The following is a 22,449-nucleotide window of genomic DNA, read 5'->3' as shown; positions in this document are numbered from 1 at the left end:
TTTGAAAGTTGTATCTAATAATGGTTGTGAAAAAACAAAAATGAAGTTAGACTTTGTTTCCATCATCAAGGTCACATAAGCCTGCAAATTCTGATGGTATTTATTATTATTTGTTATTTATTTTTAATATAGAAGGGAAGAACGATCCTTATCACACTTATAATGGTAAAATACAAGAATAATTGAATAATAGAATATCGATCCTCCACATCAACATAATGAATATTATATAAAGATGTAAAAAGCCAAGATCCACTCTGTAAAATGTAAAATATTGTTTGTTTTTCTGCAAAAGGACAGTGAAATTGTACACTAGTACTTAAATTTAGTTACAGTATAATTATTTATTAGTTTTCTGTAAAGAAAAAAAATGACTTACCTTATTCTAGTGTAGCTACCTTTAAGTATGTGCATTTAAATATAATTACATTGTAATTTCAAATAAAATATATGGAAGTTCCAATAGTGCCCTTAGTCACAGGCTGTATTATAAAGTGTAAGTGATCAAGGAACTGACCTCACAGCCCATTGTTCACTCAGTGGGCTAGTTTCAGTCATTGTGTAAATGTACTGTTCATAAGGTTGGGGAAAAGTCACTTGGATGAATGACGAAACATTTCTCCCACTGAAAACGCTACGTCCAGATGAACACAATCAAACTTTTGGGATATAAAGTGTAACCTTTGTAAAATTTGTTAGTTTTGTTTGTGATTAATAATGATAATGATTTCCCAGAGCCTGATGATGGTTTCTGTAATAAGTTCAAAATCCTTACAAGAGTAAATCAAATTGAAATGCTGATGCTCTGATCAATGAGTAGCCGGCTGTCATTACTGCATTATTACAGTAAATGATTACATTATTTAAAAAAGCACTTAGTAGTAATAGTCAGCCCACGCCTGTCTTTGTATGTGGATCTCTTTAAGGAGTGGTGACTGTTTCTGAAGTCTGTAATAAGTCTTGTGCTCAAAGACTTCCCTTAGTTCCCAAAAATAAAAAACTGAAGGAACACAAAGGTTAAAGTGTGCAAATTATTTCAACTTGACGAAAGTGAGTATTTTATCTGCACTCCAGCTGAAATATTTGTAAACACACATAAAAGTCTTCTATAACAGTGGGTGTAAAGGAAGATGAAAATCCAAATAGCATTAAAGTTAAGCTGCACACACAGGGAGCCATTCAGCCGTTGTGTATGGCTGTGAAGCTGACAGTTTGATTTCGTGGCCATTATAAAACTCCGCCCTTTTGGCCTGACCTCCTTATCACCACACTGGGAACAACAAACCTTTCAAGTTAAGACTCTGCTCAACCTTTTAATTAACTGATTACTATACAGTGTAAAGGAATTTTACTACTTGAATGTGTGTTTTGTGTTACACTTGATCTCTCCACTGTTACCTTTAAAGATAATGGCATTACAAAGATAGTGGATGCGTTAGTGCTATAAATCAATATCCTAATTTATTTAATCCTTTCAGTAGCATGATAGTACAGAGCCCCTCTGATGACATGGTCCAAAAAATAAATAAACTGTGGCCACAAAATACTACTTTGTGCCCTCGAAATAGCATAACGTGCCCACGAAATACTTATTTGTGGCCACGAAATATTTCGTGGCCACACGAAATAGTATTTCGTGCGCACATCACATTGATACAATTCCTGGACAGCTGCGTATAGAGACATAAGCATAAGAGTAGGCTAAACCTATACACCATGGCCAGAGACAGAATGATTGAGTTTTACTTTTGTCATGGTCTGCGTGGCAGACCGTGGGTGTGTGGGGAAGGACTCAAAATGCGGAACTCCGTGCGATTAATGCAGTGTGTTTATTTACAGTGAAGTAAACAATACACAATAATAAATCCCTGTGCGTTTCCAAGTCCAGTGCCGTGTCTCCTTCTCAGTGCTCTTGCTCCGTGTCTCCGCTCCCGTGAAAGTTCTGCTCGCTGCTCTCCCGTTCCCGCACTCCTGCTGGAAAATCCACAGAGGAAGCCGTTAACACACAACTACAAAGCGACAGACTCGCACTCACTGATTTTGCTGGGAACACTGAAGGGTAGTCACTCAACGATCCAGCGTCGAGGAGCTCTCAGCCACACTGCTTTGTAGCTCCTCCGACGAGGCTTGATTGGTGCCAGGTGTGTGTGAGGATCCTTGGGTGTGACCGGTCAGCTGGCAGGACCACACCCACCAGGCCTGAAGGTGCCTGCCACAAATAAGTATTTCGTGGGCACGTTATTCCCATTTCGTGCCCACGAAGTAGTATTTTTTTGGACCATGTCATCAGAGGGGCTCCATATGATAGTACTGGGATTTGGTTAGATTTTTTTGTTGGAAAAGAACAGATAAACTAGATAAACCAATGGAACGGCGCTGGAGCCTATATTTAAACATGCACACCACGCCAGATTTTCTGTGAGCCAACATAACCAACTTCAGAGTAGTTTTTTCACTTTCTATGGTTTCTGCTCGCCACATCGCTGTGAATCTCTCCCTGTGTGGACGCAGCTTTAGGCTAGATGAAATGTAATGTTCTGCCACTTCATGGCTTGCTATCATTGTGTTTTTTTTATTATATCAGCTGTCTCAAACTTGCACTGTTGGCACTGTCATCTCATTGGAGGGCCGCTTTAGTGCTCATGTAGTACAAAAAACAAACAAACAAACAAACAAACAAGAAAACACCCACTAATATTTGCGAAAATGTAGTGTTTTGTTTGTTTTTTAAAATTTCTAATATTGTATAAAAAGATTAAACCCCCCCCCCATTCTTAACTAACTGAAGCCTTCATTGAACTACCAAATAAACAAATTAGTACTCTCTTTTTAGCCAGACACATGGCATCACTTCTGCTATAATTTTGTTCATATTTAACAACATAAAAATGCAGACATAACTGTACACATTAGTTTTTGACTGCTAGTGAAAATTGTTTTCTTTACACATGAATCGCTGAACTAACAGAGCTAATCCCTCAACATGTTTGTACTCTCTGCTCATGTTGCCTTCATATTAAATAATTTTTTGCTTCATAAAGAACTTATTTTAACATTGAACTCAACAACAAACAAATCCTCCCTAGCAAAAAAAGTAACTTCAGGCGCCAGATTGCTTTATATTTCTTCATGTCAACATACACGTAGGGGTGATGTGGGCTGCAAGTGGCCCCTGGGTTGCGAGTTTAAGACCCCTGTATTACCGTACTTTCCACACTATAAGGCGCACTTAAAATCCTTTAATTTTCTCAAAAATTGTCAGTTCGCCTTACAATCCGGTGTGCCTTATGTTTGAATTCTGGTTGTGCTTACTGACCTCGAACCGATTTTATGTGGTACACGGCGCTCAAACATCTGTGAAAAAATGTAGTACGACCTTGGTAAGCTATGAAGCCGCACCACTTGATGGATTGTCGGAGCATTACGGCTACTGTAGTCAGGAGCCTCGCAAACTCAGAGTAATCTGGGTCCAAAACTCCGTCCCTTCAGGTCCCAAAGTCAAACGAGCAGTCCAGCACACTGAGAGTTAAAAACTGTCTATATTCTTTTAACTTTAATAAAATGATCAGCGTTGCTGCTTCACCAGGTTTAACAATTACGTTTAACATCTAGGTATCCATGAAAACAGAATTTATTCAATTTAACAGAGTTAGAAGTTAGCAGGAAGTTAGCTCGCTAGTTTCACTAGTTACCTAAACATGATATACCATGTTCTTATTGAGAGATTTCTGAAAAAATTAAAACGTACAGCTCTGCTACCACTTCCAACATAAATGAAGACAGAAAACTGAACAGTAGTGACGTTTATAGGGTTACTGAAGTTAGGCTGTGCTATGTGATCGCTAGCGACACAGCTATGTTAGCATAACACAAAGCATAACACAGTGAAGCTGGAGGATGAACCACTAACTAATTAAACGTGAGGGTTCCCGATGGTTTTTGACAAATGCAATTGCATGGCAGGATGCTGTAAACAGACCAAACTTCAGTCAGGAGAACAACGGAGATAATCCAACCACAAGATGAGGTTAGTCATTAATATACTGCAACAACATGGGAATAGAGCAGCTGCGAGAGGATTCAACATTAATGAATCAATGGTACGGAAGTGGAGGAAGCAAGAAGAATGAGTTGAGTAAAGTTTGACTTATCTGACTGTTTTGTTTCACTTAATGCGCCTTATAATCCGGTGGCTTTATGTATAAAAACAGACCCATTCATCGACCGTGCGTTTTATAATCCGGTGCACCGATGGTCCGAAAAATATAGTATATCAATATGTATGCTAATATAAATAAATCATCCCAGTCTATCTCTTTTAAAAGATTAAGGGCAGATGATAAGAATTCTCGTGATTAAAAAAAATACATTGAAAGTCGGTCAGTAAAGCACAACACCTAAAGGTACAAGTGCCATCATATATATGAAGAAGACACTGAAAACAGACAAAACTTCAGCCAAGAGAGTGCATCAAATGACACCATCCTAAAAGTGTTTAGTTATTAATATAACTCTTTTTGGTTTGAATTATTTTACCACCAAAAAGTCATGATCCCGAGATTGATCTTCATGCCAAAATCTGAGCTGTAAAGACAGTCAATATTTTTAAAAGAACAGACAGTGTCCAGGACATCATGAGCCTAAGGGCTGGCACAGTCACTCTATAGTAGCTTAGCTTAAAGAATAGTGCTAATATAAAGCTGTAGAGGACGAGAGTGATAGCCTGAATAGTTTTTTTGGACTGTTCAATACAAAAAACAGTTGGAAAGAAACAGCGTTTTAAAAATAAATAAATAAAGAGAGAGAGACAAGAGCCTCGGCCAAAAAAAGGGGGGGGGGGGAAATCGATGTGTCATCTGCTTAATAAAATTTGTCAACAGACAGACATGAACACCTGCCAAGGTGCTCAGAACTAATTTTGATCCCACTTCAGTTTTTCTCCAGGTCACGCACACACAGACTCACAAGGCAAAAACAATACAGCAGCTGGAAATAGTGATTCTACTATCACATACATGCAGCAGCGTTATAATTAACTCCCGAATGAAGTGCTGACACATGCACCACAACATCTGAACACGTGCATCTACACTCACGCATGAACACACGGGCACGATGACACATATACTGCACACGCAGGATGTTTGGAAAGAATCTCTCACAAACAGCAGAACCACAGTCGTGCTCCTAGGATTTATTTTTATAGTACCTCTGTACCATATGTACCAGAGTCTGTTTGAACCATGCATCAGTCACATGCCTCCACTGCACCGTCGATGTTACTCCCTGGGGATATGGCCACTAGGGTTGCAAAGGGGCGTAAAATTTCCGGTAAATTTCCGAAAAGTTTCTGGTAAATTTCCATGGTAAGTTAAGCTTGGGAATTTTGGAAATATTCCATATTGGAAACTTTCCATGGAAATAATGGGAATTATGGAAATTAATGGGAATTTAGGAGAACTAACTGGGAATATATTATTTCCAAGCATAAATATAAACAGAAATCATAAGAAAACCTCCATGCAAAATGTTTTCAACAGATTTATTTGTAAGTACAGTAGAATAGAACACGTTTCAATAACTTGTTTCATGGATGAATAAAAACAGAAATGTTGAGTTCAATATTACCATCCCCTAACCCCGCTCATTCAAAAATGCCCCCTGTCCAAAAATCTCCGCAAAGTCCCATTCAAAAGGTTAAATGAAAAATGTCACTTATCCTCCAAAACGTCCCATTAAACATGCAAATCTTCCTTCAAGCAATCCTCTTTTCTCATTTTTGCTCAGTCAATAGACTCTTCCTGGACCTCATCATCATCCAACAACATGTCCACTTCCTCAGCATCCAACTCTGAGTCTTCCTCTTCAGTGTCACTTTCCAGCCTTGTTGAGGATGGCTCTGTGTCAGGCTCAAAGAGCCGTAGGTTTGCCCGAATGCCGACCAGCTTTTCCACTCTCACATTTGTGAGCCTGTTGCGAACCTTTGTGTGGGTGTTGCCAAACAGTGACCAGTTGCGCTCGGAGGCAGCTGATGATGGTGGGATTTGGAAGAGGATGGAGGCTACAGGTGCAAGGGCCTCAGATTCACATAGTCCCTTCCACCAGGTGGCTGCAGATATGTGCTGGCATGACTGCCATATTCCATCCCCTTTCCAAAGGCCTTGCTTTGTTCGATACTTTGCCAAACTGCCTAGAACTTTGCCTTTATCGAGACCCAGGTGGTCAGACATGGCTGTAATGACCGCATAGGCACCGTTGATCTCTTCCCCAGAAAGTATGCCCTTGTCATATTTGGGGTCCAGCATGTATGCTGCTGCATGCACTGGCTGCATGAAGCCAGTGCATGCTCCCTCCGCTGTTCCAATGACTTGACCACAGCCGTTTCCTCTGCTTTCAGTAGTGGGGAAGTGGGCAGAATTGTCTGGATTTCCTCTGAGTTCTGCAAAAAGGCACTGGACATCTGACAAGATGGCACCATCCCCATCTATCTTCGCTATTGCTGCTGCAATAGGTTTGAGGATTTTCCGACTGCTAGATACTCATTCCCAGAACACGTCATCCAAGATGACCTTCTTGATGTCACTGTCGATGCCTACAGACTGGGATATGGCCATCTCTTGCAGAGATTCCTTTCCCTCCAGAAGGCTGTCAAACATGATAACAACACCACCCCATCGCGTTATGCTGGGAAGCTTCAGTGTAGTACTCTTGTTCTTTTCCTTTTGCTTTGACAGAAATGTAGCGGATGTTACTTGTTTGCCTTTAACATATTTCAGAACTTGCTTCGCTCTCTTATTCAGAGTGTCCATTGTTTTTAGTGCCATTATGTCTTTTAGGAGAAGATTTAGTGTATGGGCAGCACAGCCAATAGTAGTTATATGAGGGTAGGTCTCCTCCACATGTGCCCAGGCAACCTTCATGTTGGCTGCGTTGTCAGTGACCAGTGCAAAAACCTTATCTAGTCCAAGGTCATTGATGATCACTTTTAGCTCATCTGCAATGTATTGGCCTGTGTGTCCGTTTTCCTTTGTTTCTACACTCTTGTAGAACACAGGCTGAGGAGTGGTGATTATGTAGTTAATAATTCCTTGTCCCCTGATATTGGACCATCCATCAGAGATGACTGAAATACAGTCAGCTTGGTCAATGGTCTGTTTCACCTTTGCTTGAGCTCGACTGAACTCTTCCTCCAGTAGATGAGTAGACAATGCATGTCTGGTTGGGGGAATGTATGCTGGTTAGAGAACATTCAAAAATCTCTTCCAGTACACATTGGATGTCAGCATCAGGGGTGAGCCAGCTGCATAGACTGCACGAGCGAAACACTCATCTGCGTTTTTCTGGCTAGTGTCATCCATAAAATCAAAGAATCCTCCGATGCCAGAGGGACCAGGAGCTGATGAGTGGGTATCTGACTCTGATACAGCTGAAACAGATTCATTTTCCCCTTGAGTGGAACTCCTGGCTGCTGCATGTGTTGGGCCTTGAGGAATTTTTTTGCACTTTGCAATGTGCTGCTGCATTTTTGTGGCATTCTTCACATACGTCTTATCACAATACTTACACATATATACAGATTTCCCTTGTACATTAGCTGGTGTAAAATGTCTCCACACATCAGATAGCGCACATGGCATTTTTCTGTAAAATAAAACAAGAGCTTGTAAAAATGCTAATGCAATGCAAGAGATCGTAATAATACAATTGCAATATGATAATAAACAGATATAAATAGTAAGGCTAGCTAAACAACTGGAATGATCTTCAAAACAAAACAGCCAAATGAGGAAGCTAGCATCTTCTTTATGTTATACTAGCTATGGCTTATTTAGCATCTAACAGATGCTAGCATTTTATTTAGCATCTTATCAGATTGCTATCTACCAGATTAATACATTTTATGTGATATTCACAATTTAAACATTTAATGAATATATTTTCCCATAATATCATCAAAACTTACCTCACTTGTTAAGTCCACAGGCTCAAATGTGTGCCTTCAATACTCTTTGTCCTTCAGGCTCAAAAGTGTGGTCCATGTGTACATGTGATGGAGGCATGCACAGTGCCAGTAGGTGGTCTCAATAGCCATGCAGCAAGCTTGTGCTCTGTACATGTGATTAAGGAATGGCATGGATATTCAAGTGTATTTGAATTGCATTTGTTTGTTTTTGTCAATATTATGCTAAAATATACTTTGCTCAACTATATTTAAGTTCCCTAAGAAGAGCCATCCTTCAATTTTGAAAATTCCCAGTTTATTCCCATAAATTCCCGTTAATTCCCGTTTATTCCCATGGAAAATTTCCATCTTTGAAAATTCCGGGAATTTTGCAACCCTAATGGCCACTGGCGAAGCAGCAGGGTCCATCTGCAGGGATGAGACAGAAAAGTGGCCCTCCACCAGCAGAAAGGCTTCTTTTCTCTCTTTCTCGCCTTCCTCTTCTGCCTCATTTGATTTAGTCCTCCAGGCACAGATGGTGACAAACAAAAGACCCTGCTGTAGGAGAATCTTAATGCTGCATGTGAAAGAGTGTGTTGGCGTCTGAAGTATTTGAGTGTTCGTTTGTCTCAAGTGTGTGTGTGTGTGTGTGTGTGTGTGTGTGTGTGTGTGTGTGTGTGTGTGTGTGTGTGTGTGCGTGCCAAGCGGTAGGAGTACGACATCTTTGTTTGAAAGTGGTTGTTTTGTTAGGGATTGATTTTGTTATATGTGTAGGATAAAAGTGCTTTTCTGGGACTAAAATATACACTCCCTCTCTCTCTCTTTATCTTACATGTAAACAGACAAATGCAGTGTACACGCTGAGTAGGCTACTTGTACTGCGTGTAGCTGCTTATCTCTTGCGGAGTTTGTTGCAAACAGTGCACTTTGAGGAAAACCCAACCCAAAACTCTGTGAATGCATAAATATGTTGAGCACAGTTGTACCTTTTAGTCTCTGTGGCAGCACATTATGTTGCAAATCTATTTTTGTACCTACTTCTCTAAGCGCTGCCTTCACCGATTTTTATTAAGTATACCATTACCTTTTGTTTTTTCTTTTTCTTTTTTTTACCATCACTGTATATCGACTGATAGGTAGGTGCGCTGCGGTTCATTGTTTCCATTACTGCAAGACCAAGAGTCTTCAGTTTTGCTGATACACTGCGGGGGATAATAGACTGTAGGGCCCTTTAGAAGAGCCAATAGAATCAGCTATGAGCTGAACTTTAACAGCGGGTTTATAAGGTTGGTTTTACAAGAATAAAGACTTTGATGAAGAAAACTAACTAGTGGGTTTTGCCAGTGTACATCTGGTTAACCTCAGCCCCTCTGTTAAAGGGCAATGCACAGCCACTTCCAGGAGCTTTTTTCTTATATGAACCACCCAGGTCTGTTTGCTCTGCAGAGGATGTGACAGTTCACAATGGGTCCTGCTCAGAGTATTGTAGTGTGTTGTTGCTATAGCTGAAAATGTAATAGACTGATATTTTTTTTCAGCTTAACCCAAGTGTGATGTGAATGTGTGTAGTAAATCTGATGGTTCAAACCATACGTACCATTAGGATTTATTCTCTGTACTAAAGTCTGTACTAAATTTCAAGGCTTTGGCTGGGAATGGAGTTTTGAGGGGTAACCATAGGTAGTGCACATACTTTAAAATCAATTACAGCAATATATGGAAGAAATCTGTGCTTTTCCTACCATCTGATAAAATATATGACCAATACACATGAGCTAATGAAGACCCAATTAACAAAACTGTTCCAGGTAAAAAGCCCCAAAATGGATTTAGGAAATCCCTGGACTGGCAGCAAAGCTATCAGTTAAAGGTCCTTCTCTTCTAACTCTGTATTTCAGAGATACTGCAAAAAGTTGCAGTATCCAAGCAAGTCTTTCTCACGACCTGCTTGTTATTTTCCCCTCTCTGTTTTTCCACTACTGTGTCTCTATACCGAGCATCACATCCACACTGAAACACAAACAGACACACTGTTCAGTTTCCAGCGCTTGCCCTCCTTTCCTGAGTCTAACTCGTCTGTTTCCTGCTCTCTCCACTCTGGCATTTTGTCTTCTCTCTGCTCTTTCCATTACACGTTGACACACTGCCTGTCTTGTCTCTGTCTTCAGCGCAGTGCATTTGTGTTTGTGTGCAAATAACCCAGTGCTGTATACAGCCTGTGTCGCTCACAGCTAGTCAGACAGAGACCCATGAAAAATTAAGGGAACATGTTTGTGTGTGTGCACCAGGGAGAGAGGGATTGGGGGGGGAAGATACCTGACTAGAATACTGGCAGAATGACTTCCTGCTGACTGTAGTGTATTTTTGACATCTTTGTCTGCACAATAAACACACACGCACTTGCACACACGCTCACACAGCTCTTCTCTGCTTCAGGCTATCTGTCAAGGTCCCAGTGTCACACTCAGTAATGAGACTATACACATTCAGTGCATGCACACACTCATGTTCAAGTAGCCACAAACAAAGCCAGTTTAACATGTTAATATGAGTCACAAGTTTATGTCATCATTCAGGTCATGTTTGGGACTTTGCTTGAACAAACGTTCCGAATTATTTTTACGTTAATCAGTTAAACTGACTAGTTGCTGCACCTCAAAAGGTTTACTCGGGAGCCTTTTACTCAGATACATTTAGATCAGATATCAAAAATATATGTCAATGGCATTTTGCATCCTTCCTTGGAGGTTTCATGTGCAAAGGCATCTCTAGCAGGAAGTAAATATTCACCAACGAGTGCTGTTGTAATGCCTAGATGTTTGTGTGCCTGTGTGTAACTTAACAGTGGCACGAAAGGTTAATGGATTGTTGCAGAATGGAATTAATTAACTGTCTTCTTACAAGTGACCTTAAGATAATTTCACTCTGTCCTTCATCTCACTTTCTTTCCATTACACTAGCTAACTTCTTCCTCAGACTTTCCTGCCAATAAATTTTACATTAACCTTGTCTTATTATAATCAAATTTCCCCTTCTTTTCTTTCTGTCTTCTTTCTTCTTCCTTTATCTCATCACTAGATTTGCTCATGTTTCTGTTCTCCTTTTTTTAACCAAGGGGTATGAGTGTGTGCAAAAAGATTAAGAAACTAGCAGTGGGTAAATTAAACACATATCTTATTCAAAGAGTAAAGTTACATCTTGAATTAATGTATATTATATAAATGAGGGGTGTCAAGCAAGGCCCAACTGAGCACACTGGATAGCATTGCAGAGGAGGGCTTCACTTTTGACTGGATCTGGCAGTACGATAGAAGGATTGTGTGGCAAGTCATTAAGAATGGATCATGAGAGAATCTTCCAAGCCAGAGGTCTGAATCATCATGAGTTAGGTTTTACAGTCTTATTACTGACAAAGACTGTGCTGTACCACACTGAAGGAAGTCTAGAAACTGTGCCTGTGTATTTCTTTGAAAAGTTGTAGCTGCCATCTCTTCTTTCTTAGACAGAAATCTGGCTGAATGTTGTTGAAATAGAATTTATGTTTCTTTAAAGATCTCAGGCTCTGCATCATTTGTTTTTTTAAATGGATGGTTGATAAAGTATGTTTTTACACTGAAGGTCAGGGGACACTAGGTGTCTTTTTTAATCTCTACTGATGAAATAATTACTTTTTTTTCTTTACCATTTTCTGCACACACTGGTTTCTAACTCATTTTTTTCCATCTCTAATATAAAGGTCTTTCAGCGACCTTCATTTTTAAAAGGAGATTATATAATGAGACCTTTACATTCCTAACTGCTGCAGAAATCTCACCTGGTGCTGAAGTCTGACCAATTTCCTTATTCCTGTACACTTTAACACTTAACGTAAAGAGGTTAAAAGAGACAAATCAGTCGATTGGGACATTTAGGCTTTTACTGTGGCTGTATGTTAATATCAGATTGGAAGTTTCAGAAAGTTGAGGGGATTGTTTTTAACCAAAGGCATATGCTGTTTGACAATGCAACAAGCTTTATTTATTTTTATTCCTTAAGGTTTCTCCTCCTGTTTCATTCTTCAGATGGTTTTGTTGTGCCTCTTCTTTCTCTTTTCTGATCTGTGTTCTGACCCAATCCTGTCAGCGAGGTCAAAGTGAACTTTTTCTGTTGCTCCATTACAGCCATCCGTCTTCTGTGGCTGATCCCTGACACTCTCTCCTCACAGGCTTGTCCTCTCATCTGTGTCTGACTACTTTGCTGCAATGTTCACCAGTGATGTGCGGGAAGCCAAGCAGGACGAGGTGAAGATGGAGGGTGTAGACCCTGATGCATTGTGGGTCCTGGTGCAATATGCATACACAGGTATATAGTGGTCAACTTCCCTTTTTCTTTTTAGAAAAACAGGATGATCTTTAAGAAGGAATTATTGTTTTTTTTCTTCTCTGTAGTAAATAGTGCTTGGCTGTGTGGTTCTCTTCCATGTGCATGCACTGAATAGCAGCAAGACAAACCTACAGCATAGAACAGAACAGACATCAGTGACAGCATGCATGCCATCAGTTCAGTTACATACCATAAGAAGGAGGAGCTGGACTGGAAGCGGGTTGCAAAGTGGCTTGCAGAGGCAAAAGCATAGAAATTTGCAAATATGCTGCTGTGCCATTAGCGGATGTGGGTGGGCATTGACATCAGCTTTTATCACTTAACTCTATGTTCACGTTACTCTTTACGGATACATGGCCACTTCTTTTTTCATGATTTTGGAATTTTAAAAAAACATTAAATTGTCGACAAATGCACCAAATTCTCTATTTATATATTTATACTGCAGTACTCTGCTTTTATTTTTGATGATAGATCTCATAACACCCAGTATTCTTAGAATATTTCACTTCCAGTAAATATTCATTATCTCTAGTTCAGTACATACAACCTGTTGTCTAGATGAAGATGATCTGAACGCTGTGTGTACATTCTTCATAGTTCATAGTTTGGTAGTAGTTTTGGCACTGTTGGCAGATTCGGAGTCCTGCAGGAAAAGGAAAACAGCATCTCCATAAAGCCTGTCAGCAGATGGATGCTTGAAGTGCTCTAAAACCTCCTCGTAGAGGGCTGTGGTGCCTTCACATTAGAAATGCTGCAGACAGTTGCTGCAGTCTTCTCAAGACTTCAGTGTGCGGTGCATCCTGATGCATTGACACTAGCTTCAGTCCACTCCTTGTGAAGCTGTTCAAAGTTCTTCAATCAACTTTTCTCTCCTCAAACTGCACTCATCCCTGTTGCTTGTGCACCTCTTCATTCCACACCTTTCCTCTCAGTACTCTTGAGTAGCCAGTCTTTTCAGCAATGACCTTCTGTGGCTTATCCTCCTTTTGGGGGGTGGAAATGATCATCATCTCATCACCATCTAGAAATTGTGCTCCAGCATCAGTATATACAAATATGAATGCATCAATACAATATACAAAATATACATGCAAAATGCAAAAGTAAACTGTGTGGTTAGTCCGTTGTATACTCCATTACAGAGAGTATGAAGACATGCTAGGATTAACAGACCAGGTCCTGTACAGTACTCTGCAAGATCTAAATTATGCAAACAAGCACCAACATTACTGTGAGCTCAACATCTATTAATGGCTAAGATCTCCAGGAAGTCTTTTCTAGCTGCCTTTACATTTTCTATGTTAACTAAATATTTAATGATTATTCTCTTTTTAAAAAGATGAACACACGTGATCTTGTTGCAGTACTGCAGATCTCTTAAATAACATTAAGTCTCATTATTTCCATGTTTTTATGACGTTTTAAATTCTCTTTCTTCACCATCTTGCTCCTCTGCTCTTCCCTTCATGTCATCCAGGCCGTCTTGAGTTGAGGGAAGACACCATTGAGTCTCTGTTGTCAGCCTCCTGCCTGCTGCAGTTGTCATCTGTAGTTCAGGCTTGCTGTTCCTTCCTCATGAAGCAGCTCCACCCATCCAACTGTCTCGGCATCCGCTCCTATGCTGATGCTCAGGGCTGCCATGACCTGCATCGGGCTGCTCACGCCTACACCATGGTGGGTACAAAGCCAGTTCACATCTTTGTATACCTCCCCTGCTTGTAGAATCACCACACGAAAATGAATGAAAAGACTGCTTTGGGAAACGCAGTGCTGGAAATGATGTTGCAGATCTAGGTAGATTGCAAGTCTTTAACAGTGACATGTAAAAACAATTAAGAGGATTCTTTCACCTTTAACCTCAGTACAGCTTTATTCAGTAAGACTCCAGTCACCCCCAGCCTTCATCTTATTCTTGGTAACAAATTGGCTCCTCATTCACACAGCACCACAATCATTATTGCCACAATGGCTGTTTTTCTGCACAGAGTTGCTATGGTGACGGTGAAATAGCTCCTTCATCGACTTGATTATTCTTTTTCTTGTTCTCTTGTTTTTTTGTGTGGTGTTTTTTTTTTTACATGCCTCATTTTTCATCCAGCGTCACTCTGCGTGTCTGTCTCTGTCTGTAGTACTGTTCCTCTCTTTTTCTCTCCAGTTCTCTGTAAGTGGATTATTGTTAAGGTTTAATCTCGGGTAATTATGTCATAAAGGTGGCTTTCTTTGGGTGTGACTGTCAGTGTCTGTAATTCACTCTCAAACACACGTTCAGACTCACAAAGCTTACAGGATTATTGCAGTCTTTGTGTAAGAGCTAAACAAGAATGACTTTGACACTGCTTAGATTCCTACCTTTTTATTCAGGTCACATTTTTTTCTCTGTTTTTTCTTTTAATTTTACAGATGGTAGAAATATGTTGAGAGTTTTTTGTTTTGTTTTTTTACATCTAATGAGAAATAAGCTTTCACAAGATTGTGATCAGCTGTAGCTTGTTGGACTGTTTGACAAAAACACACAGGGAAATCTGCAATTTAAGGAGCTGCAAATAGACTAAGCAATTAATCAGTTCATTTAGCAAATAACTGTCAGATTAACCGATTACACTCATTAATTTTTGTCACATCATCTCTTCCCGTCTTGTGACTCAATAGATCTCATATTTTCTCATCCAGATCCCCTTTTGCAGCTTTTCCTCTCAATTTTTATCTGACCTTTCTCAAGCTGTAATTTCCTCCTCTTTTTTCCTCCCTCCACTTGTATTCTTCAAACCCTTAATCCCTTTTCTCTCTCCTCTCAAATCCTCTCTGCTGTTCTTCTTCTTTTTCTTTTTTTTTGCAATGCATTATTCATCTATTCTAACCCCCTCCCCCCACTTCTGTCTTTCTCTTCCAGTCCATCTCATCCATCCTTCAGTTTTACTCTAACCTTCTTTGCACCCCCAGGAGCACTTTCTGGAGGTGGTTGGAGGCCAGGAGTTCCTCCTACTACCAGTGGAGGAGATGGAAAGGCTCCTCACATCTGATGAGATTAACGTGCCGGATGAGGAAACCGTGGTTACGTCTTTACTAACCTGGGTCCGTCATGACGCTTCCACTCGACAACGCCACCTACCCCAGCTGCTGGCTCATATCAGACTCCCGCTGCTGCAACCACAGGTGAGAGCGTCAAAGAGGTAAATGTCACTGGTTACCAAGAAAATTAAAATGGTAAGATTTAACAAACAGATGCACAATACAGAGATCCTGGTGAAAATTCAATTAATTATCAGAGTTGCATTAATAAGTAGACCCGGCAGCTCTGAAAGGGAATAAACTTAACATTGCATAAGCTTATCAAAGGCGTAAACATCGGATAATGCTGCTCTGTGTACTTTGATTAGATGTGTTACTGTTTGATCACAAGCGTTTCCTAACAAAATTTAGACCTTTTAGATCTCCAAACAAAAGAAAATTGCTCAATGGGTAAACATGAATTTTATAGTTAAAAAAATACATTTTGCTTTCGAATCAAATTTAGACATACACAGACAATTAGACGTGTCTGTTTAAAGGCTAACAACTGGTCAACCAGATTTAGCCGTGAACACGACATGTCTCGATGTGCGGCGCTTCATGGGTTTCTTCGAATAAAAATATATTAATCGCTGTTAGCTAACAAAGAGCACATTGTGTTTATATTGTGTTGTTGACCATTTCACTCAGCGTGCTGCATTAGTCTTTGCTTTTCAAAGCTAGAACTGCATGAATATTTTATTGATTTTATTTTGGGAGATGTCAAAGATGCTTATGTCCTCATATGTGTAACAGCAAAGTACACGGTTGGAGTGTGCATCTGTCTCCCCCCTGACGGTGTGCTGGCCAAATTTAACTCGTCCTTTTTTTCTCTCCTCTCGGGCCTCTTGGTTATAACCTGTCTCTCTGTCTCACTGTCCTCTTCAGACAGCTGGGGACCATAACCATTACTCTGTCAGGTGTGTCATAGCTCTATGTGCTGTCTAGTATGTGTGGCAGGTATCTGACTTATACTGTAATGCTCAGAAGTTTTTATGCTAAGCAGAACTTCACTTACTGCCCAGGGCTACAGGCATAATCAGACACACACTTTTTAAAACCTTAATTAACTGTGATATCTCTCGTAACTGCAGCTAAATTATCTGTTCTCTTCATCTCCCTTATCAACAATTTCCCTCTGTCCCCCCTCAGGTCTTTCCATTATCTCTGTCAGCATCTATACATCGCCCTGTTTTTGTTCTTTGGCACTTTATAGCATGAACAGCTCAGATATATGGCTTCGCCCCGGTCAGCTGAAATCACAAGTAGCTGTAACATGTAACCAGGGAAGAAGATGGATGGCAGAGGGGTAAAGCAGCAGAGTGGCAACAGAGCAGAGAGACTGAAAGCAAAAGAGGCACAGAGCCAAGGGTTGATTTTTACCTTTAACAGTGTATCATGTGTGACAGCTCCTCCCCCACCGCCACCATGACAAAATGACAAATAAGCCAGCATTCAGGATCCTCACGAGCTGTGAAATGCCAATAGAGTGAAACATAAACCTCACACAGACAACCGATCAATATTCATCAGCCAATTAGTTAGCTCTCTATCTAGGCCACCATGTTATTATTCATCAAGAGGATGTCAATTCACCAGATGAAATGTTTTAATTCCCGATCCCTGTTCCCACTCATACACATTCACATATATATTCTTCATCTAATCTCCTCAGAAGTGCATCAGCCTGACGGTACACACCAAACAGCTGTATGACAGCTTGTACAATATCTGTGACCAGTGGAAATTTAGCGCTTTTAGGCAGGATGACAACCGACAAGCAGGTCTGATGGAGCATGTTGGCAGCTGAAGCCTACGTGGGTGTCTTCATCTGTTGGGTTTATCTAGGCACAAACCCCGCTGGAACACAAGACACTCAACTGCACAACAAAACAAGGCAAGAATGTGCTCTCTGTGTCAGCCAAAGTTGAGGAAAAGATTCCTTCACCTGAACTCAGCTCACTTCAACTGATTCCTTTGCTACAGCCCTTTTTATTGTCACATACAAGAATATGCAATTACAAATACACGTGACATTCTTAAGCAGGAATATGAAGTGTGTGTGTGTGTGTGTGTGTGTGTGTGTGTGTGCGTGTGTGTGTGTGTGTGTGTGTGTGTGTGTGTGTGTGTGTGTGTGTGTGTGTGTGTGTGTGTATGCGTTTGTTTCCAGCCATACTATATGACCTTTCAATGAACTTAACCTGTATGTATGAGGTATGCAGAAAAGCAGAAGTAAGCGTCTTGCTAAATGATGATGTGCAGCCACTTGGACACAGTTCACAAGAATTGGTAATCCTTCTACACTATTTGTCAGAATTTAATAAAACTTGCACATGATGATCACTTAATAGGCCTTCACCCAAATTATCCTCATGGTGATAAATTAACATATTCCAGGCACGTTTTTATAAGAACTGTTAGTCCTATTTTTTGGGTCAGATTAGTGAACCAAGATTAGTTTGCTCTGGATATGACCGTTTGCGAGCCTATTTGACTTCTTTGTTGGGTTTTAATTCTTATTAGTTTGTACAGTGCTGCCAGCAAAGCATCATTTTCTTTCTGTAATTCTTCTCTCTAACATTCACACCCTGACGAATGTGTCAGGAGTGACTCAGGGTTCAGTATCTTGTCCAGTGTCTGACTGTGATTGAACTACTAGCCTTCTGATTGGTAGATGACCTGCTCTATATCCTGAGCCATAACGACCCCAGCACCTTACTGTGAAGCCACGATTATAGAAAAAATTAGACTGCAAAGCTCTTCAGATGATCTGACAACAGTTGAGTAAATTAATGAACACAGCCACAGCCAGTTTATTTCAGTAATAGTAAAGTAATGGCAAAAACCAATGCAGCCTACCAAAAATAGTGCAAAGTCTTCTCCCAAGACAGGCACAGCTTGCTGCTTGTAATCTGGAGAAAAAAATATAAATGTAAGTTTCTCTATGTGATATCTCAGGAAGCAAAATTGGCAGTGTAGACCAGGGAGAAGAATTAAAATGAGATTTTATTTTTCTGTCATGGAAATTCAGTAAAACACTTCCCCTTGTTTTGTTTTTTAATTTTTAACAACACTACAAGGTCAGAGCACTAGTGAAAAGATGCTATTATATTTATTATGGTGTGCCTTGGCTCTTAATATGTTTATAAGAATATGGATTACTGCAAACCTGAATCGAGATGTATTATATATTTAAAAGCCCGCCTTCCAACAACACAATGCTAAAAAAACAAATGTTGTAAATCTAATACGACAGTGCTAATATGCTAGTTTATTTCACAGGTATAATGTTTATTTACCACTTAGATTTTCACTTTAATACGTGAGGATGCCAGCATTTTTTTTTTTTTTAGCACTGAATGAGTTCATTTCTTGTATTTTTTAGTGCTAAATACAAGATATGGTACAAGTATTGGAAAAAGTAAATATACAGCTAAAATGATGGCGCTAAAATGAAAGAGACTGTGGCTACCATGACTGTATGTGGAAAAAATGTCATGGCTGTACGCCCAGTAGTTCCTGAGATATTACAGTCAGGCCTAAAACCAGTGAACTGCCTCAAAGGACAACATTAAATCTGAAATGATTAAAATTGTATATTAAATTATTTGCATAGCAGTATTGTTTGTAAGTTGTGTTTTGTGGGAATTTGTGCAGTGGTATGGTGTTCACAAAAAGTCAAGATGGAGAGGACAGCTAGAGCAAGAGCACATCCAGCAACAGGGACACGCATAAGGAATAAAAAATGTGTGTAGCTGGAAGATGTGTGTATGAGAGTGTGCCTTTTTTTTTTTTTTTAGAAGAAGACAGAGCCCATGCTGCCCCTCTCTCTCTCTCAAGCGTGAGCTGAAACAGAGAAGATAACACAAGTTTCTCTCTGCCCACTGTGAGGTAAAGAGAGGACGGAGAGGACAAGGTGGGACGCCTGCAGCAAGCTGTCTTATCTCATCCTCCACATTCAGTCCTTCACAGAGAGATGTATAAATACCACCGGAGAGGACAAACACTATTTTTTTTCGATCTGTCCGTTTTTTTAACACACATGCACATGAATGAATGCGCAAATAGGGTTCGCCGTAATTTGTCCCTCAGTGATTGTACGCAGTAAAGTGTGGGTTCACCCTGGTGTGTAAGCTGCTTATCCATTTACCATGCCTGCTTTACGCTCTCCACGTCTGGCGGGGGGGAAATTGATTTTATATTCAGTGACCAAGTTGAATTATTTGAGCTGAATGTTATTTGTGTTGGTGGGAATTATGGAGGAGAACACAGAAAATAAATGAGAGGGTAAAAATAATAATCGCTTTCCTCTTCTTTTTTATTTATCTTCTAGTTCTTCCATTATACCTGCTCTCTGTGATTGAATCTAAGTGACTGTCTGAACATGCGGGACAAAAACAGAGATGCAGGCATTCTCAAAGTCTAACCTAAAATGACTTCGAAATTCACACAAACACACAAACACAAACCTATCTAAATGTAAATCATGTATTCCCCCCCCCCCCCCCCCCCCCCCATGCTTGAGGGAAAACTTGATTCTCACTACCATGCCTCTCACAGGCAGCAGTTTCCTCAGGATGTGTTTTCAGGAACAGGCTGTGGATTGCTGCAGCCCCTGGGTATTTGTGTGTCTGTCTTTGCGCACGTGTGTGTGTGATTGTAGATGAGGTTATAGGGTGTGGAGAGCTGATGAGATGTTGAGGGCAGATTAGTTCTCTAGTGTGTCAGATGATCAGTGTGTGCGTGGTCTCGTGTGCGAGAGCGCATTAATGGTTGTTGGTCTGATCTCATCTAATCTCTCAATGAGAGAGAGCAGCCTTCTTTCGGCGTGTGCCCTCCATATATTCCAGCTGCAGCTGTCACATGATTCTGCGTGTTGATGCCTTTGCTTTTTTTTCTCATTTCTTTTTTGCATGTGTCTGTAGTTCCTAGCGGACCTTGAGAGCAACCCTCTCCTCCGGGAGAGTGTAGAGTGCCAACGCCTCCTGATGGAGGGGATGAAGTATCACCTTTTACCCCAGCGTCGGCCCCTGCTTCAGAGCCCCCGCACTCGGCCTCGCAAGGCCACCGTAGGGGCCATGTTCGCTGTGGGTGGCATGGATGCTACGAAAGGTACAACAGCATCTCACATCCAGACACAGGTGATGCTGTGGTAGAGGAGGACTGAGCTTACAGTTAAACTGTGACAAATGCTACAAACTGAGAGTCGGTAACTTCCATTTAGAAAAGCTTTGTTCTGATTGATGCCCATTACAAACAGAAGATTTCAATAGATGGGGCATCTCTGCTCACAGCCACAGCTGACATTACCATATTAAGGGTATTCCTTCACTAAACAGGCTGTTTAGGGTAATCTGAAGGGTTTTTTTGCTTAAAGGAATTACTTGTACATTTGCTGACCGCATGTGTAGTGTGAGGAACCGAGTCGGTTCTACAGGAAGTAAGGACAAGCATAATAGGTTCACCTTAATAGCTTAACAGATTCCACATTAATGAGCAGCTCCTTTAGTTCTACCTTTAAATGAAATATTGAGCATCAGTGTCAACAGGTTTAACACTATCCTACAACTGTGAGAAGGCGTTATCAAGAAGGTGCAAGTTTGAATTGTTTTTTTAATGCATAAAAGGACAAAGTGTGAAAAAGTACAGTTTAGAGAGTTTCAGAATTAATAGCACGTACTTCTTCTTCTTTCTTTTTTTTTTTTTCTTTTTTTTCAGGTGCCACGACTATTGAGCAGTATTGTTTACGTCGAGACGCCTGGAGGCAAGTTGCCACCATGAGTGGACGGAGACTACAGTTTGGTGTAGCAGTCCTCGACGGGCGTCTCTACGTAGTTGGAGGGCGAGACGGACTCAAGACACTCAACACTGTGGAGTGTTACAACCCACACAGCAAAACCTGGAGCGTCATGCCCCCCATGTCCACACACAGGCATGGCCTAGGTGAGGGCAGTTTGACAACTTATATTTTCTTTTCTTTTTGCTTTAGATTTTGAATTTTGAGTCAAGAAGGTAGGTGTCCTGTTTGGGCTGTATTTATACTTTATCTCAAATTTAGTTGCCTTCGATACACTCCTGCATGTCTTCACTTTGTGCTGTTCTATAAACTGGACTTTACCTTACAAATTTTGATCAAAACAGAAGCTTAGATGCACCTTACAGACACACCCTGCTCCATTGTGGATAAACTGTGTCCCAAAGATATTAAGCACTGTGATATAAAAGTAAAGTTTTGAAGAAAAAAAATATTTGGTTATGAAATTGGATTCAATCCTTCAAACGTTGTCCTTACACTTGCTTCCTAACGCAATAAAGTGACAAAAAAGAGCAACTCAACTGCAGCGGATCAGCAGATTCGGTGCCACGGCTCAAGAACACTTCAGCAGGCTGGTTTGAGCCCATGTTTCTCATTTGAAAGGCATCTCCCCACTCGCAGCAGTGTCCTGCTATTACTATAACAACATTTGATAAGGCGTGCTGTGCTGTTTTATTGTGTTTACGAAAGTGTGCAAGTGTGTGAACCGTGGTGGGTTTTCAAACACATCTGGCAGCACAGATGTTTAGGCAGATAAATCCCTGAAGTACAGAGGTGTCAACATGCTGCTAACTCTACATGCCTAATGCCCTGGGTGTAGTTGCACACACACATAAAAACTAACACCTCTTGTCCTAAAAGTATGATGCTTTATATTTGTGATGCTTTGCTTATCCTGGCTGATTTGGTTTTGAGAAGTTTTCATGATTTAATAGTACGTGTGTTTATCTTCTGCAGGTGTGGCTGTTCTAGAGGGACCCATGTATGCAGTAGGAGGACACGATGGCTGGAGTTACCTCAGTACAGTGGAAAGGTGCAAAATAACTTCACACTGCTGTTTTTTTTCTGTGATATCAACCCAGCTTTTTAAAGGGTCAATTCATCCAAATTATTAAATAGTGTCACTTACTTTGTCTGGTAGTTAGTCATATGGGTAAACTTGGGTTTGTATGACCAGGTTTTGCTGTTCATATCCCTGCTTTTTTATACTGTTTTTCTGTGGAGAAACGGCTGTCTCTCTTTAAAATGACATTTTACTGTTGACAGATATTTTGATTCC

General features: G+C 40.5%; 1 protein-coding gene across 1 annotated transcript in view; it reads left to right on the top strand.

Moving 5' to 3' along the window:
* Positions 1 to 22,449, top strand: part of klhl5 (kelch-like family member 5) — a 40,329-nt gene that overhangs the window by 8,507 nt on the left and 9,373 nt on the right. The window contains exons 3-8 of the mRNA XM_085459383.1: positions 12,147 to 12,283; positions 13,785 to 13,981; positions 15,248 to 15,460; positions 20,281 to 20,467; positions 21,074 to 21,298; positions 22,128 to 22,203. Of these exons, the coding sequence (XP_085315509.1) occupies positions 12,147 to 12,283; positions 13,785 to 13,981; positions 15,248 to 15,460; positions 20,281 to 20,467; positions 21,074 to 21,298; positions 22,128 to 22,203 (1,035 nt within the window). The remainder of the gene's footprint in view (positions 1 to 12,146; positions 12,284 to 13,784; positions 13,982 to 15,247; positions 15,461 to 20,280; positions 20,468 to 21,073; positions 21,299 to 22,127; positions 22,204 to 22,449) is intronic.

This window comes from Copadichromis virginalis, linkage group LG6 (genome assembly GCF_057382275.1).
Source record: "Copadichromis virginalis isolate Kocher_CV1m ecotype Utaka linkage group LG6, C_Virginalis_male_GT1.1, whole genome shotgun sequence".
Taxonomy (NCBI): domain Eukaryota; kingdom Metazoa; phylum Chordata; class Actinopteri; order Cichliformes; family Cichlidae; genus Copadichromis; species Copadichromis virginalis.
This window is presented reverse-complemented; position numbering and strand designations above follow the sequence as displayed.